Genomic DNA, 17,606 nt, shown 5'->3' with positions numbered 1-17,606 from the left:
AGAAGGTGTTTTTCTGTCCCTCATCCAAGGTCACATCCTAGGAGAGTCTTCGGAGCATTTTCGAAGTTTCAAGTTATTTTTTGAGGTTTTGGGTGTTTGCATTTTAAGTTGCCTCTTTCCAGGGAAGGGTAACACTACCTCTTTCCCTCCTAATACGTCCTTTATTCTCCTGGGTTTTGCCGAGAGAGAGAGAGAGAGAGAGAGAGAGAGAGAGAGAGAGAGAGAGAGAGAGAGAGAGAGAGAGAGAGAGAAAACGCTACTCGTTTCAAAGTATTAAATATGGTGTTTTTCAAGTTGCACGGGCCCTCAGAAGATGAGCTTCAAGCAAACAGACCCGTAGAAAGAATTTCTGGCCCATTCCTCGATACCACCTAAGTAAACACTTACCACCCCCAGTTTCTGAACACCTGTTGGACCTGCTATGACTCTCCTCCATTTACAACCGTGAGCTTCCTCCCTGAGCCTCAAAGTTTGTGGGAGGATTTCACCCTGTTCAAAGAGCTCCAGAGCGCTGTGCCAACCAAAGTCACTGGGTCTGTGTAGTTGGGCGTTGATGGGAGATAGCGCCTAGCTCTGCCTCCCACAGCTTTTCTTGCTGATGACGTTGAAAGGCAAGGGGAAATGGTGGTCTCAGACCGTAACCCCCGGTCCAGCCAACGCTGCAGGTGGATACTTGCATCCCAGTGATTCCATCGTGACCTGAGCCCACAGCATCCTCACGAAGGCTAGACACACACACCACACACACACACACACACACACACACACACACACACACACACACACACACACACACACACACACACACACACACACACACACACACACACACACACACACACACACACACACACACACACACCGCCGCCGCCCGCCCCCTCCCTGGCTGCCACCAATCAGCGTCCCGAGCGGCGCTAGCGGAGTCAGGTCGGCAGCCATTGAGCGCCAGGGCCCGAGGCGGCGCCTCACCCGCCCCCTCGCAGGATGCCAGGCGCCCCGCAGCTGGCGAGGTGGGCGCAGCGCGCGGGGCGCGGGGTTAGAGAGAAGCGCGTGCCCGCTTCCGCTCCGCCTCCGTCCGGGGGCGCGGGCGCGGTGGCCCGGGCGGAGGATCGCAGGGGGCAGGGCCAAGACAGCGAGGAGGGGCACCGGGGGAAGCGGGAGCGATAAAAGAAGGCAAGGCTGCCCCACCCCGAGGCAGGCCGGTGGGCAGTCTCTTGCGTCCCTTCCGTCCGGCCTGTGTTGGAGGCGGCGGGGAGGCGCGCGGCCCGCTGCCGGCCCATGGAGGCTTTCCCTTGGGCGCCACGCTCGCCCCGCCGCGCCCGCGCCCCCGCGCCTATGGCGCTCGTGCCCAGCGCCCGCTACATGAGTGCCCCGGGCCCGGTGCACCCGCAGCCCTTCAGCTCTTGGAACGACTACCTGGGGCTCGCCACGCTCATCACCAGGGCTGGAGACCGGGGCTCCCCGCCCTCCTCGTCCCACTGCTCCTCCCACGAAGGGTCCGGGCCCTTGGCAGCAGGACCCACGCTGGGGCCGCCCGACGACGAGGAGGACGACGATGGCGATGAGCAGGGGACCCGGGACGGCTACTTGGGGGGCGCGCTGGAACTGCGCGCGCTAGAGCTGTGCGCCGGCACCGCCGAGGCCGGGCTGCTGGAGGAGCGCTTCGCTGAGCTGAACCCATTCACAGGGCGCGCCGCCGCGGTACTGCTGAGCTGCGCGCCCGCCGCCTCCGCCGCCCCCACGGCCGAGGTGACGCCGCGCGAGGAGCCAGGCCCTGCGTGGGCGGCAGAACATCGTCTGCACGCGGCCTCCGGAGCGGCTGCCGCGCGTCTGCTGAAACCGGAGCTGCAGGTGTGTGTGTTCTGCCGGAACAACAAGGAGGCGGTGGCGCTGTACACTACACACATCCTCAAGGGTCCCGACGGCCGAGTGCTGTGCCCGGTCCTGCGCCGCTACACGTGCCCCCTTTGCGGTGCCAGCGGCGACAACGCACACACCATCAAGTATTGCCCGCTCTCCAAAGTGCCACCGCCCGCTGCTCGCCCGCCGCCGCGCAACACAAGGGACAGCCTGCCCAGCAAGAAGCTACGCTAGGGCTGGGCTGCGGACACCTGAAGCCATGGTAGCGCCTCCTTTCCCCTTTGGCTCAACTTAGGAAGTAGTCTTGGTTTTGCGGGAGCCGGCGGGGCGCAGCACTTTGCAGTGGAGTGGTCTGGTCTCTGACGTTGAAATCTTGAATTTTGTCTCTAGTTTCTAAAGCGCGCAACCAGAATCGTTGAGGGCTGAGCGGGTATAACACGGGCTCTAAGTGTGGCGACTGAAGCGTTGTTTACTGTATACGTTGGCCTATTTTAGGTGCGCATCAGTATGAAACTGTCTCTGACTTTGGATGTTGCGTTTTGTGAATGGAGGCATTTTATTAGCTCTAGAGTATTTTTAATAGCCTCTGAACTTGTGTGCAAAACTAACCATTTTATGGAATGTCGGCAAATGTCTATTTTATTGTTTGATGCAATTTATTAATTTTTTAAGTTTGTCCTTAACTCTAATTGCAGGTAAACAATTTAGTACACTTCCCAGTATCAATTTGAGAGGATGTTCCTCCTCGTAGCTTGTTTCTGTCCTAGCTGGGAGGCTTAAAGGCACAATCTTTAGCAGGTGGAATAGTTCCTTAACCTTTTATGTATGATATTCTAGTGAATTAGCAAGTAGCCCTTCCCACCCTCTTAAAATTAACTGTGCCAAGTCCTAATCATATCGTGTACATATTTGGAAATGGTGCTGTTTAAGAAGACTTGTGTATTTATACAGTGACAGTATATGAATACATTAATCTCCCCCTGTAAACTCCTACCTAGCATCTTCTCAATGCACCATCCCCAGACCTGTCCAATTGTCTGATGCTGAGATCCAAGAGAGCAGTGTTAACTCACCTTGATTGCTCAATTTCAACTTCTTAAATAGAAAACAGGAAACTATGAAGCAATAACCTGAGTTCCAGAAGGTTCTACTCTGGGCTGTCTGCCTTCAGATATACAGAAGGTGTGCCAGAATAAACACCATTTAAAGGCTCCAACACCTGGGGTTGGGTACAAGTATTATGACCTCCCTGGTGGTGGTTCCACTCTTACTGGTCTGCTTCCAGAACCTAATCTTCAGGGAAAATTTCCTAACCCCTTACTTCCAGTACTCCAGTAAATCCATCACATTGAATGCTGGACTATGGACATTGAATGATGGGACTATACCATCAAGACAGTAGATGCAGAGATAAAGGTGGATTAAGATAAACTAAGACATAACACTAAACAACATTACCTGAAAATACCAGCCAAGAGTTTATGTATATAAAACTTAACAGTAGTCAGATTTAGCTAGAGTACTGGGAACAGCTAACTTCCACAATAAATGTAAAAATACTGGTTAGCTCTGTGCCCTATTGGTAAAAGGGAGGTGCATCATATAAAAAGATGGGGTTGGTGGAAAGACGTTCTTAACAAGAAAATAACCATTATAGCCCCACAGAATTGGCAGATTCCACTTGGCCTGGGTCGCAAACTTAATAAAACCATGTAGTTCCTTGTTCTTTTGCTAGAAAATAAACCATTTGTTTTGGGGTGATGTTTTTCAAGTGAACATAAATTCACATTCTCTCCACTAACTGGTCATGTTTTCCAAGAAATGAACATTCTCAAAGGGCAAACTCAAGTCATTCAGCTCTTTGAATTGTGGTAGTTCCACCAGATACATTCCAAGGCATGTGTGTAGTGCCAGTACATGTGACTACATGAGCGGAACCACTGATGACACATACCTAATGCCAATTTTTATTTTCTGACATCTTACTAGAAATAGGGATGTTGAGTTTGCACCCTTGTTCAATGGTGTTAAGAGGGGTCCGGAAAATGTCCTCACATTAGGTAGCTCTTATATTAACAGATGGGTATATAGGTACCAGTAGTGTTTCTAAGCACAAAGACCCGAGTTCAATCCCTAGCACCCACATTAAAATATGGGAATGGTGGTATGCTTATAGTCCCAGTGCTGGTGAGGCAGAGGCCAGCCTTGCTAAATGAAAAACCCTACCTCCTAAGTTAGGTGGGCTCATGAAGACTATCATCTGAGGCTGACCTCCATTCACATACATACACATTTCAGCTGCTGTTTTGGTAAGTTTTAAGTCAAAGGTAGCTATGGTCTCAACCACAGGGGAGACAAAGGAGCCCTGCCTGGGGCTCACTGGTCAGGTAGTCTAACTCCAGGTTTGGAGAACTCCAGATTCAAAGAAATATCTTGTTTACACGCATGCACACACGCACGCACAAGGGAGCTAACAAATACTGAAAGTCTACAATATAAACAAAAATATTATTGGTTTTTTAGAGTCCTAGAAGAAATAAACTTAGCCCCTCCTGCCACACAAAAAAACTTTGGAGCCAGGCATTGTGATGTGCACCTTTAATCCTAGCACTCCTGAGGCAGAGAGAGGCTAAGTAATCCTTGGAATGAGATACAACACTTTTATTTCGCCCAGAATGAGAGTCTGCAAAAAATGTTTACAGTAAACCCAAGTTTAGGGCCAGGGATATAATATACCTCAATGGTAGAGTACTTGCCTAGAATGCAAAAAACACTAGGATCAATACCATTAAGGAAGAAAATGAAACTTAAATCCCCAAGTTTAATGCAAAACTGTGACAAGGTTGGCTTCTAAGAATGCACTGTATAGCTGGCTAAACCACAAAAGGCACAGCCCTGTCAGCTTCTCCATGGGTAGAGGCACAGGCTGTATTATGCTTTAGCCTGTCCAAACTTGTTATTCTAATGGCTTTTACTTTTTTTGTATTTTTCCTACAAAGTCCTTTTCAGAAGTTAAATAGCTTTGATTAGAACTTTTGTCAGATATATTAAACCAAAACTATTTATTTAAAAATCATCAGAAATGTATTTCAGGTTAATTTTGTTGTCTAAGCCTCAGGGTAAGAACATTCCCTCCAGAGTAGTTTTTGAGAATGGGTCTCACCAGCCAAAGCTGACCTGGAAAATTCAGTATTCTTCTGCCTTACCCAACAAAGTTCTGAGATAAATGCCATGTGGTACTGGTGGTTCTTGACTATATCCCACACATAGGTGTTCAAACCCCTTCCTGGTTGGCACTCTATGGACAAGTGTGACATAGATCTTCTGAGGGTCCTCTCTATCTTTCAAGTACAGCTATAGAAGCTATATGGTTCCATTGTTTACAACTGCAGAAGTCACGGGGCTCACCTGGAGATTTCCTTTAACCTGTTAAATGTATTGGAGGTGTGTGTGCTGTGATAGTGGGATCCCATGAGCTAGACCACTAAGCAACATTATCAGATACTTCTGCTCCTATACTGTTCTCTCAGTTTTCTCCTAGAACAAAAACAAAACCACTGCAGAAAATGTCTGGAAACCTTGAAACCTGCTCCCCACCACCCCCCATGTGCATTCAGCTATACATAGCTGATTAGAAGAATCACTTGCTGGGGATTATCTGTGGCATCACATTAGTGTTTGGCTCACTAGTAAATGCAAACATAGCAGGTTACTGCCTAAATATAACCAATGGTCTGTAAGTACTTTACTTGTTATGATTAAATAATCCCTTCCATGTTTGAAATTCCAGTCCTTGGTAACACCATACAAAAGCATCCGATTAAGTAGAAAAGCATCAGTACTCCCTCTTCTGGCCTGACAGCTATTTTAACAGTAGAAATTTTAAACCACTACCATAATAATTTATAAAGCCTATAACCACTAAAAGTTTGTCACTAAAGTCTCCTACAACTCTGTTGTTGGTTTTTTATTTGTTTTTCCTTTTGCTTAATTCCAGATGAAACCCAAGGTGGTAACTTGACAGTTTCCATGAATAACAAGGGTACTTCACAAACACTTGCAAGCTGCTACCATTTGCTTTTTGTGTTACTGTTAATGATAAACTTTAAGAGCACTGATAAAATTCACAAAACCTCAACTGAATACATGGAATATAGCACCATTAAGAAATCAACACTAACACCAAGTATGTAAGTATTTTATTTATCACCGAAGAAAAAACACAGCAGCAAGTTCTGTGTTGGCTTCAATAAGACCAAATGGTTACTCTTTCACACAGCTACTACACTCCAAAATTGAAGTCAACACAGTCATCACTACAAATTACTTGTTGAAATAATCTATCCTGAAGAAAGAAAATTAGGAAAAAGAATTTAAACAATTCCTCCAAACCACACATTTATAAATATCGTTGTATTTAAAATGCTTGAAAGGCATGAATTAGTGGAAAAGCAGTTTTCTTTTGGCAACAGAAGAGAAGAAACAGCAACAGTTTACCAAATGCTCTAGGAATCCACAGCTGTACTGTTCTGATCTGCACTTGAGCAGCGTTGTCATGGTGACTACAGAATGCTTTATACTCACCTCTCTCAAGTCAAGTCTACAGAAAACCCATTGCAACCAGTGTTTGTAATATCTACTACACTGATCAGAAGCTACAAACTGCCTAAATGTAGTTAATAGTAAATACCTAAGAAGGTATGTTCCCACTAATGATGGGAAAGCTGTCAGATCCATTGGCTTAAAGGGTTTTCAAATATTTTAACAGAACCTTACCTTATTCCAAATTAATATCTGATATTTCAAAAATCAAAACAAAACAAAAAAAAATCAATTGTATACCAAGATATAGGTGTTAACACCTGAAGGGTTCATTTTTATTTTTTAGTTTTTTTTTTTAAACAAATGATTGATGAAATAATGCAACACCTTAAATTCCAGAAAATGGCATGGTTTTTCAACCTCCTGTGAATACAGTGCATGATCAATCTATTATATATGATTAATACAAGTTCATGCTTTTTGTGTTATGGTGAGACAACATTAAAGAATTCAATTTAGACTGGGTGAAGCACAAGTATAATAATCCTTGAATGTGATCAAACCTATGCAAGAGATAAGTTTGACTCCATCATCTTGGGACTTAACGTCGTACTGTGGTCCATCCATCTTCATCAGTTTCATTCTTAGTACGACGAAGGGACTCCCTATCTTTCTCAGCTCTCCAGGATGCTTTCTCTTTCTCGCCTTCTCGTTCTCTCTCTCTTTCTCGATCTCTTGAAAGAGTTGGGGGAGGAACACGACGAGGTAGATCCCTTTCTTCGGTCCGGTCATCTTTCCTGTCATCAGCCCGTCTCCAAGAGCTTGCTACAAAAGTTTTGAAAAAAATTTAAATGTTAAACTTGAACTACTTTATTGATTCAAAATAAACAAGTGAAGCTAAAGAAATGCCTGCTTTAAACTACTGAGAAAACCAACAATGCAGAATCACACTAAAAGTCCACATTTTAATTATTTTGTGTCATTTATGACAAAAATCTTTGAACTTGCAGACGTAAATGGAAAAACTGCCAACAAACAAAAGTCCTTGACCATGGAAATATCTTAATAGTTGTAAATCAAACACAAGATAAAAAAATATCAGAATAAAAATGTCACACAGAAAGGATTTGACTTGAATTTTATCAAATGAGTCATAAAATGTGAGATTTTAAGTTCTAGTTTTAATACTCTTCTGCTCCTGCCGAGCAAATTGTTAAAAGCATGTAAGGAAAGCATTTAAGTACAACTGACATTATAACCTCACTAGAAGTACTTTAAAAAAAATTTTTTGCCAGGTGGTGATGGTGCTTGCCTTTAATCCCAGCACTTGGGAGGCAGAGGCAGACAGATCCAAATTGGAGTCCAGCCTGGACTAGAGTGAGTTACAGGACAGCCAGGGCTACATAGAGAAACCCTGTCTCAAAAACCCAAAAATAAAGATACAAATTAAAAAGATTGTTTATGTGTATACACTTATGGTTATGAGGTCAGAAAACAACCCTCGAGGGAGTTCTTTTTCTACCATATGCATCCCCAGGACTGAAATCAAGTTGCCAAGCCATCTCACCAGCCCCATAAAGTATCTCCATATTTACACTCTTGTGTTCATACACTAAGACCTTATGTAGTTAATACTGTTTCTCCATTTTCATTATCAATTTCTGCTACTTAGCATTTAGTCTACTGCTACACTTGCCTTATACATGAGTTACATCACAACCTGACTACTAAGTACACTGAATTTACTCTTTATTTTCATCATAAATCTAAAAGACAACTACATAAAGCCCCAGTCCTGCCACAAAACTGTTCCCCAACATTAATACCCAAATTGTCTCTACCTTCTTCTCGCTCTGATCTGAGAGGAGGTCCTCTCCGGTCTCTATCATCTCTTAAATCCCTTCTTTCTCTCAGGTCTCTCAGATCACGACGATCATCTCTTTCCCGACGACGGTCATCCCTGTCCCTATCATCACGGCGACTTGAATCTCTCCAGCTTGAAGATTCTTCTGCTGGTCCTCTTCTCCAGCCACCTTCATCCCTATAGCCATTTAAAGTAACAAGTTCAGTGCTTGATAGACTACATGGGTAATAGTAAGCAACACACCAACCCGGTGGTGGTGGTGGCGCACACCAGTTTGAGGCCAGCCTGGTCTACAGAGTGAGTTCTAGGACAACAGCCAGGGCTTACAGAGAAACCCTATGGGTATGGGTGTGTGTGTGTGTGTGCGCGCCCACGCAGACACAACACACCAGATCCAATTTATTACTCTGAATTTAAACTCCTAATATCTCAATTTCAATCTTGTATCTCAGGCACAGAGCAAGCAAGGCACCTAGACCATCTCACCTGTAGCTACTTAAATAAGATCCTACAATAGCACAACCCATATTCCAAGAGCTAGCTCACTAGCCACTTAAAGCTGCTAGCTGCCATGCTGGACAGGACAAAAAGAACTTTTTCCACCAGATTTCCTAGTGGCAAAACCATTATGGCAAAGGAATAAGCTAGGACTTTTACTGCTATAAACACCAGGTGTGTTGTCAACTGACTATAAATCTCAGCATAGAATGGTTGGATAAAAATTGAATCTCAGGTCATCCTGAGCTACACAGAAAGATGTTACCTTCTCAAATACTAAAAAAAAGGATAATTTAAGGACAAGTAAGCTGATTCATTGCTCTAAGAAGCAGTAGTAGACACCTGGACTGGCCAGTTATGCAACCTGCAGGCAGCCAATAGGCTAAGCCCTCCCCTGTTGTATAATACTATTTTAAGGTGTGTTACTTTTGTTTACATTGCATTTGTTTAACTCTGTGAAGCTGTGTTACTGTGCCTGATTAAGAAAAAGCCGCTGTGGTTTATTTGGGAGCCAAGTGGCAGGCCCCCCAAAAAAGCCAAAATAATAAAAATAAAAATAATCAACAACACTCCCCTCATGTTATTTTCTAGGTATCTGGGGAGGGGAATTAATCAGTCATACTCTACGTACATCTAAACGGTTAAGTGAGGACAGAGCATTGCTTCTCAAAAGTGATCTGGAATGCATAGACGAGTGTAAGAGAAGCCTGTTACTGCAAGTATGTCATTTCCAACCTGGGTCTTCTGAAGCGATCCTCCCGGTCCCCATCTCTGTCTCTGTCCCTTTCTCGGTCAGGGTCCTTGTCGTTCTCCTCTCGATCTTGACTGTCTCTATCCTTCTCTTTGTCTCTTTCCCATTCACGTTCTTCTGATGGTCTTGATTCTCGAGGTGGACCCCAACTCTCTTCTCTAGCCTTTTCTTTCTCTCTCCATCCACCTATTTTATAAAAGAAGCAATTTTGTTTTTTAACAGATTAGCAACTGTATGTTTGTGTGGTGCTGGGATTTAACACAACGTCTTTTGCATGCTAAGCAAGTACTCTATAAACTGAACCTTAATGAAGATAGCATTAATTCATCATCCTAAACACAAACTGAAGTTACTCCCATCCCATTAAGAAAATAAAACAAAAAACCTAAACCCATGTATATCCATGCACAGCTAGTCATTAATAATTTTTTGAATTATATATCTATAGGAAGCTTAAACAGTCTGGATGTAATGTTTTGTAAAATAAGAGTATCCTTTTAAAGTACTGTGATTTTTGCTGGTTACTCCACTGTTCAAATGACCCCTAAGCATAGGTTCAAATACTATCATCAAACTTAAGAAGAAAATACACGTGTTAGACAAACTTTGTTCAAGCATGGGTTACCAAAACTGCTGGCTATGGATTCAGTGTTGCAAATAAGTACTGTTTCATGCAAAGTGATTTAAACAGAAACACATCGAGAGACAAATTATATGTTGATGGATGGCAGAATAACAGAAAGACACCTAAGTTTGTATTTCTTCTAGGATTCCTCAGTACTCGTGGCAACCACTATTTACTAAGAAACTAACATACTGCCAACCCCATTTTACACAAGACATGGAAGTTACTTGTCCTAAAGGTCATATTTGAACAGTGAAATATGGCCAAGACTAGAAAAGACAAAGAGGTTTACCACAGAAATCACAAGAAACTACCATACTGCCAACCCCATTTTACACAAGACATGGAAGTTACTAGTAAAAGCAAAAAAGGTGCTAATTAGATCTGAACTCAGGAAGGATTATTCTGGGTACTGCAAAAAAGAACTGGGGGGGTGCGGGGGTAATGGCAGAAACCAGTTAGCAAGGCCAAAAGCACAAAGAACCCAGACTCCACTACAATGGGGGAACACAAAAGTGGGTGGATTTAAGGACCATCAATAGGCAGACTGAGGGGCTGGAGAGTTGGCTAACAGCACATAGTATTCTTGCTATACCCACATCAAGTGGTACTAATTGTCTTCACTCCATCTCCAAGTGATCTGATGCCTCTGGCCTCCATGGACACCTGCATTCCCATATATATATACCCATGCATACCAACACAGGTACACGCACACATGTAATTTTAAAATAATGAATCTTAAAAAAAAAAAAACTGAACTAAATGACAGACTTAATAGAGGCTAAAACAGAAAGCAGAGAACTTAAGACATTTAAGACAGTGATCACAAGAGTGTGTGTTTATTTGGAGGGGAGAAAGGGTTAAGTTTTAAGTCTCAAGTGAACACTCCCAGATTTGACTAGAACAAAAATGAGACACTGAGTATGAGCCCATGGGTGGACAGTTGTGTGAACAAATATTTAGAAAGAATAATTTTCATTTAAAAGTCACTGCACAGGCAATCAAGGAAAAAAACCTGTATTTAAAAAAATGAGAATATGGCTGTGTTCCCTCTGTTTCCTGCTCTGCTCCCTCCCATCCCCTTTCTTTCTAATAAAGCTCTAAAAGTAAAAAGAGAGAATATAGTACAACTATCATTTAGCCCTACAATTTCATTTTTTACACACCAAACAGATTCCATAAAGCACCTAATTTTCTAAATATTAAATCTTACCTGGCTTGACAAATGGTCTCCAAGGACCAGGTCTTGCATCATCACCACGTCTGGGAATCCTATCATCGTCCATATTTCTCCAAGGCCCCCGGTCATCATCTGCACCTCGCCTGGAAATCCTATCATCATCAGCACTCCTCCAAGGTCCTCGGTCATCATCCAACCCTCGCCTGGGACCCCGGTCATCATCCATGCCCCTCCTGGGACCCCTGTCATCATCAGCATTACGCCAGGATGACCGTTCATCATCAGCACCTCCTCGTCTCGGCCCCCGGTCCTCATCCATCATCCCTCGTCTAGGTCCTCTGTCCTCATCTGCTGTACGCCAGCTTCCTCTGTCGTCATCTAGTCCCCGTCTGGGTGGTCTGTCATCATCCAGTCCTCGTCTGGATGGTCTGTCATCATCTGTGTGACGCCAGCTTCCCCTATCATCATCACCAATTCGCCTGGGAGGCCTGTCGTCATCTGCATTACGCCAGGAAGGACGGTCATCATCTGTTCCTCTACGAGAAAATCTATCTTCATCGGGACCACGTCTAGGCCCTCTGTCATCATCCAGGCCACGCCTGGGGATTCGATCATCATCTGGTCTAAGAGAAGATTCTCTCTCTTCATCATCCCCCAGGCGCCTCAGCCGATCCTCATCTCTCCTGTGAGGCCTCTCATCATCCCGGGTTTCTCCTCGTCTCCACTCCCTAAGGAACAAGGTACAAGTTTTAAAAGCAAATTTTTCAGAAAGCATATGGACCCTTGATTTCACTCATTCTTGCAAATCAGTAAGTCTAAATTCCTTAGTTCTAGTCCTTTAAAAATGTTTTGCAAATAAAAATTATACCAAATCCAGTACCTTAAATCAACACACATAGTAACAAGCAGACAACATTGTAAAAACAATTACCTGTACCTTCCCAAGAATAACTTGCCAAGTTCTGTATCTTTTACAATAAGTTTTCCTCTAAACTTAATTTCTGCAAAAATAAAGCACTATTTTTACCACTAGTAATTACCATACAAAATAATTCAAAAACTGAGCACATAGCTTAGTGGTAGAGTGCTTGCTATACACTACAACCTTAGGTTCTATGCCCAATACTACAAAGATTAAAAAATATATTGCTGGGGGATGTCTTTCTGTATGCTGTGAATATATGTTGTTACCATTGGTTAATAAATAAGCAGTTTTGGCCTATGGCAAGGCAGCTTAGAGGTAGGCAGGAGATCCAAGGAGAGAGACAGGAAAAAGAAAGGTGGAGTCTGGTGAGACACCAGCCTGCTGCCCAAGCAGCAACATGCCATCAGACCAGTAAAGCCATGGAACACATGGCAAAACATAGATTAACAGAAATGAGTTAATTTAAGATATGATAACTAGCTAGCATGAGGCCTGCCATAGACCATACATACAATTTGAAAATAATATTAAGCCTCTGGGTGGTTATTTTATAAGCAGCTGAAATACAGTGGGGCCGAGTGGGACAGGAGAAAACTCCAGCTACAATATATTTAAAAAAACAAAAAAGCTCAACCTCTTTAGAAAAATGTTACAGACAGTTCTTTTTTTAAATGGGGGTTGGGGAGAAGACAAGGTTTCTCTGTGTAGCCCTAGCTATCCTGGAACTCACTCTGTAGACCAGGCCAGCCTTAAACTCTAGAGATTCACCTGCCTCTGACTCCCTAAAAGTGTGTGCCACCACAACATGGCACATTTCATTCTTATTCTTCAAACTCAATGTTGTCGGGGTCTGATGGATTTATTTCAAGATCTGTATGGGTCAGTTGTCAGAGCAATACTGAAGGGAAAAAAGAAAAACTATAAAAAAAATTCTCATTCTCAGTAAAAAACCAGGTATGGTGGCACAAGCTTGTAAATCCAACACTTGGGAGGTAGCAGTCATTCTACAATTCAAATCTGATTTTAAAACCCAGACACCAGGATCCAAGACAAGACACACTTCCCATAATTCCACTTACTTCTCTGGTGGGCCTCTCCTCCACTCAGAGTCAGCTTCTGGTCCTTTTCTCCATGTGCCTTCTGAATCTCTATCTCCCCACCGAGAATCCTGCACCCACAATGCAAAGAGGCATCATAGTAATTAAAGTTACGATTCCAACTACTAGAGTTATCACTCAAGGATTTCATTATTTCATTAAACAACCTCACAATAAGAGTCTCTGGTTGAAGGAGGATGCACAACTCTAACCTCATCACTCAGAGGCAGAGGCAATAGGATCAGAACTTTTTTTTTTTTCACTTTATTCTTCTTTTCTTTTTTTTTTTAAATTTTATTTAATTTTACAATACCATTCAGTTCTACATATCAGCCACGGGTTCCCCTATTCTCCCCCTCCCACCCTCTCCCCTTACCTCCAGCCCACCCCCCATTGCCACCTCCTCCAGGGCAAATCCTCCCCTGAGGACTGCGATCAACCTCAGGTCCAGTCCCTTCCTCCCAGACTGAGCCAAGTGTCCCTGCATAAGCTCCAGGTTTCAAACAGCCAACTCATGCAATGAGCACAGGACTTGGTCCCACTGCCTAGTTGCCTCCCAAACTGATCAAGCCAATCAACTGTCAAGGATCAGAACTTTTTAAAAGGTTATCCTGGGCTATATAAGATACTGTCCTTCTACAAAAATAAAAAAACTAGAGAATGGAAGAAGTCAGTGGTCAAGTATGTATACTGCTCTTCCAGAGGATGAGAGTTCAGTTCCCAGCAACATCAGATGCCTCACAATTTTACCTGTAACTCCAGTCCCAGTGAATCCAACAACTCTGTGGGCACCTTCATTCATGTACACTTACCCACGTGCACATAATTAAAAATAATCATTTAAAAGAAATTGGAAAAAATAATAAGTAGTGTTTTGTTTAAGGGGCAAAGCAGTAACTCAGAGTGGCTGAAGCACAAGTTGACTGGTGAAAAGGGTTTGCTAATTTAATTGCCTTTGGCTCTCAGTAATGAATATGAACCAAAGAAAGCTGAGATAGAAGAGTAGATTTAAGGGTCACATATGCTACCATTATGAAAACTGAAAGGTCTGAAAGGAGATTATGATTGGAGAGACAGTAAAGGAATAAAGGAATCAGAAGTGACATAGGAAGTAATTAAAACTGAACTATGATTAAGTGAATAACTGACCACCAAATTAGAAGAATTCAACAGATGAGAGAAACAGGTCAGTTTTGTATACAAGCAATATCATGTAGGCACCTGATTATATTATACTGCACATTTTGAAAGAGGTTAAGATGGACCTAATTATCTCTCCCAAGTGATGGAAATACTATGAATGTGAATAGATCTTTGTATCTTAAGCAGAGAATGTCAAGTAGTTAATTGGCCACAATATTACACAAGAAAATTCATTGGTGAATCTATATGTAATACAGAATAATAAATACACAAGGGTTGGGAAGACAGCTCAGTAATAGGAGACTTTTTAAGAGTCTGAATTCCCTCTCCAGCACTAAAGAGAAACCAAGAGAATAACTTCTGTACTCACTTTCCTAGAAAGTGGATCATCACCAAGTCTCCTCTCTTCCTCTCTGCGCCGTTCTCTTTCTTCAATTTCCAGCTCCCTCTGCCGTTTTTTCCTTTCTACTTCTTCCAGTTTCTTGACTCTCTCCTGATATTCTCTAAGTTCTTCCTCCCGTTTTGCTCTCTCAGCACGCTCTCTTTCTTCTCGCTCTATGAAATTTTATCAGGTTATTCCAATGTGCTTCCCACCCATCCTTTCCTTACCACCATCAGGGCTGCTTTCCTGGTATGTAGAAGAGTTTTTAAAGGTGGGCTGGAGAGATGGCTCAGAATGATCTTCCAGAAGACCTGGGTTCAATTCCCAGCACCCACATGGCAGCTCACAGATGCCTGTAACTCCAATATCTGAAACCTTCACACAGACATACATACAGGCAAAAACACCAATGCACGTAAAATAAAAATAAGTAATTAAATAGTTTTAAAAGGCAAGTATATTAAAACAAGCCAAGCAGTGGTGCACGCCTTTAATCCCAGCACTCGGGAGGCAGAGGCAGGGAGATCTCTGTGAGTTCGAGGCCAGCCTGGTCTCCAAAGAGAGTTCCAGGAAAGGCTCCAAAGCTACACAGAAAAACCCTGTCTCAAAAAAATAAATAAAAACAAAGCCAGGAGGTGGTGGCACACGCCTTTAATCCCAGCACTCAGGAGGCAGAGGCAGGTGGATCTCTGTGAGTTCGAAGCCAGCCTGGTCTCCAAAGCGAGTTCCAGGAAAGGCGCAAAGCTACACAGACAAACCCTGTCTCAAAAAACCATAAATAAATAATGAATGAATGAATAAGTAAATAAATAAATATAAAAATAAAAAATAAAAATAAAAACAAGCCAGGTGGTAGTGGTGAATGACTTTAATCCCAGCACTTAGGAGGCAGAAGCAGGCAGATCTCTATAGGCCACTTGAAAAAACAAACAACAACAAAAGAATATTAAAAACAAGGCCTGCAAGATGGCTCAGCGGGTAAAAACATTTACAAATAAACTAACTGTATGCATTTAATCCCCAGAACCTAGATAAAAATTAAAAGAGAAAAACTGATTCCTCAAAGTTGGCCTCTGACCTCCACCTGTGTACCTGCCACGTATACACCATACACACTCATTAATGAACAAAAATTTAAAGAAATCTCAAATAGTTGGCAATCAAAAAATAGCAGTTGAGACTCAAACAAATGATTTAGGATGATACTAAAATCCAGTCATAGTTTTAGTTCAGTTGACACAAATCTAGACATACTTGGGAATAAAGAGTATTGATCTAGGAACTGCCTCTATCCGAGTGGCCCATGGGCATGTCTGTGGGGATATTTTCTTGAATGCTAATTGCTGTGGGGGGGCCTCCCTGTGGACAATACCATCATCCCTGGGCAGGTGTACCTGGACTATATAAGAAAGGTAGCTGATCATGTCATAGGAGTGAGCTAGGAAGCAACTCTCCTCCATGGTCTCTGATTCAGTTTGTCTCCAGGTTCCTACCTTGAGCCCCTTGACAGAATCTCCTCTCACTTCCCTCAATGTGGAGAATGATAAAGGAATCCAAATAAATCATCTCCTCATTTCCCAAGCTACTTCTGGTCAGTATTTTATCACAGCAACAGAAAACAAACTAGAAAAAAATTCTTACTGTATCTCTCAGATTCCAGGTATAGAACCACATATGTAATAATCATTAATAACACAGGATACTAAAACCCCAAGAGGGGAAAAAGTATCCATTTTTAAGTATGTAGATATAGGTTGATAGAGAAAACAGCACTTACACATAGCATGCATTGGGTTATCTCTATTGTCAAGAGACCAAATATACAGATTCTTTTGTTTTCTAAATAATATTATCTAAATGGTTTACCTTTTAGCATCTGTTCTTCTGCCCTCCTCTGTTCCTCCTCTTCCTTTTCTCTGTAGTAAGTTATTTTACGTTCTTCTTTTCGTTGCCTTTTCCGTTCTTCCAGGCGATTATGCCTTTCTTCTGCTAACCGTTCTTCAAACTGTTTCAGTTTTTCCTGTGAATTATATCCCCCAAAGGTCAAGTTTGTTCAAAATATAAACCAGGAATACACTTTTACACTTGTAAGCTTACAAGATCTGAAAGCCATAGAAAGTGGCCACCAAATAAATACAAAAGCAGAAGCTCTTAAAGGGTAAATAAATTTCATCAGTGTGTAGTGTGTCAAGTTTTTAGAATACTGAGTAACACACTGAATCTACATAGTGACATATACTGAATCTACACACTGGACTGAGAGCAGAGTACTTTGCCTGGCACACCTGTGGCCATAGGTTCAATTTCCAGTTCTATTTCCTACCTCAAAAAAAAAAAAAAAAAAAAAAAAACCTATTTACATTTTACTTATAAGAAAATGAGTAAGAACTCTAACAAAATAACTCTAACAAAATAACTTTGATTTAGTTCATCGCTGCTGCTTCTTTTTTTTTTTTTTTTTTTTTTTTTTAAAGGCAGGGTCTCTGCATAGTCATGGCTACCCTAGAACTCACTATGTAAACCAGGCTGGCCTCAATTCAGAGATCTGCCTGCCTCTGCCTCCCAGGTGCTAGGATTAAAAGTGTACACCACCATGCCCAGTCTTGATCTAGTTCATTCCTGAATCAAATAGTAAAAACACAACTTAAAAGCACACATGAATCTGGAGTTGCCTTGTGGTGTTTGTTCCTGAAATTCCACTCCTTCAGAGGTTCAGTGTCAAACCACACACAGCAA

General features: G+C 42.6%; 2 protein-coding genes across 2 annotated transcripts in view; one reads left to right on the top strand and one right to left on the bottom strand.

The window, feature by feature from the left end:
• Positions 1 to 925: 925 nt before the first annotated feature.
• Nanos1 (nanos C2HC-type zinc finger 1) lies at positions 926 to 5,774 on the top strand. The gene has a single exon (XM_028860760.2). The coding sequence runs from the start codon at positions 1,279 to 1,281 to the stop codon at positions 2,092 to 2,094; it is 816 nt and encodes a 271-aa protein (XP_028716593.1). The 5' UTR covers positions 926 to 1,278; the 3' UTR covers positions 2,095 to 5,774.
• A 268-nt stretch (positions 5,775 to 6,042) lies between these two features.
• Positions 6,043 to 17,606, bottom strand: part of Eif3a (eukaryotic translation initiation factor 3 subunit A) — a 32,969-nt gene continuing 21,405 nt past the window's right edge. The window contains exons 16-22 of the mRNA XM_028860759.2: positions 16,737 to 16,890; positions 14,859 to 15,043; positions 13,328 to 13,416; positions 11,357 to 12,051; positions 9,500 to 9,701; positions 8,244 to 8,443; positions 6,043 to 7,227 (exon numbers count right to left, since the gene is read on the bottom strand). Of these exons, the coding sequence (XP_028716592.1) occupies positions 7,004 to 7,227; positions 8,244 to 8,443; positions 9,500 to 9,701; positions 11,357 to 12,051; positions 13,328 to 13,416; positions 14,859 to 15,043; positions 16,737 to 16,890 (1,749 nt within the window). The 3' untranslated portion in view covers positions 6,043 to 7,003. The remainder of the gene's footprint in view (positions 7,228 to 8,243; positions 8,444 to 9,499; positions 9,702 to 11,356; positions 12,052 to 13,327; positions 13,417 to 14,858; positions 15,044 to 16,736; positions 16,891 to 17,606) is intronic.

This window comes from Peromyscus leucopus, chromosome 1 (genome assembly GCF_004664715.2).
Source record: "Peromyscus leucopus breed LL Stock chromosome 1, UCI_PerLeu_2.1, whole genome shotgun sequence".
Taxonomy (NCBI): Eukaryota; Metazoa; Chordata; class Mammalia; order Rodentia; family Cricetidae; genus Peromyscus; species Peromyscus leucopus.
The sequence above is the reverse complement of the archived record's forward strand: the minus strand, read 5'-3'. Positions and strand labels throughout refer to the sequence as shown.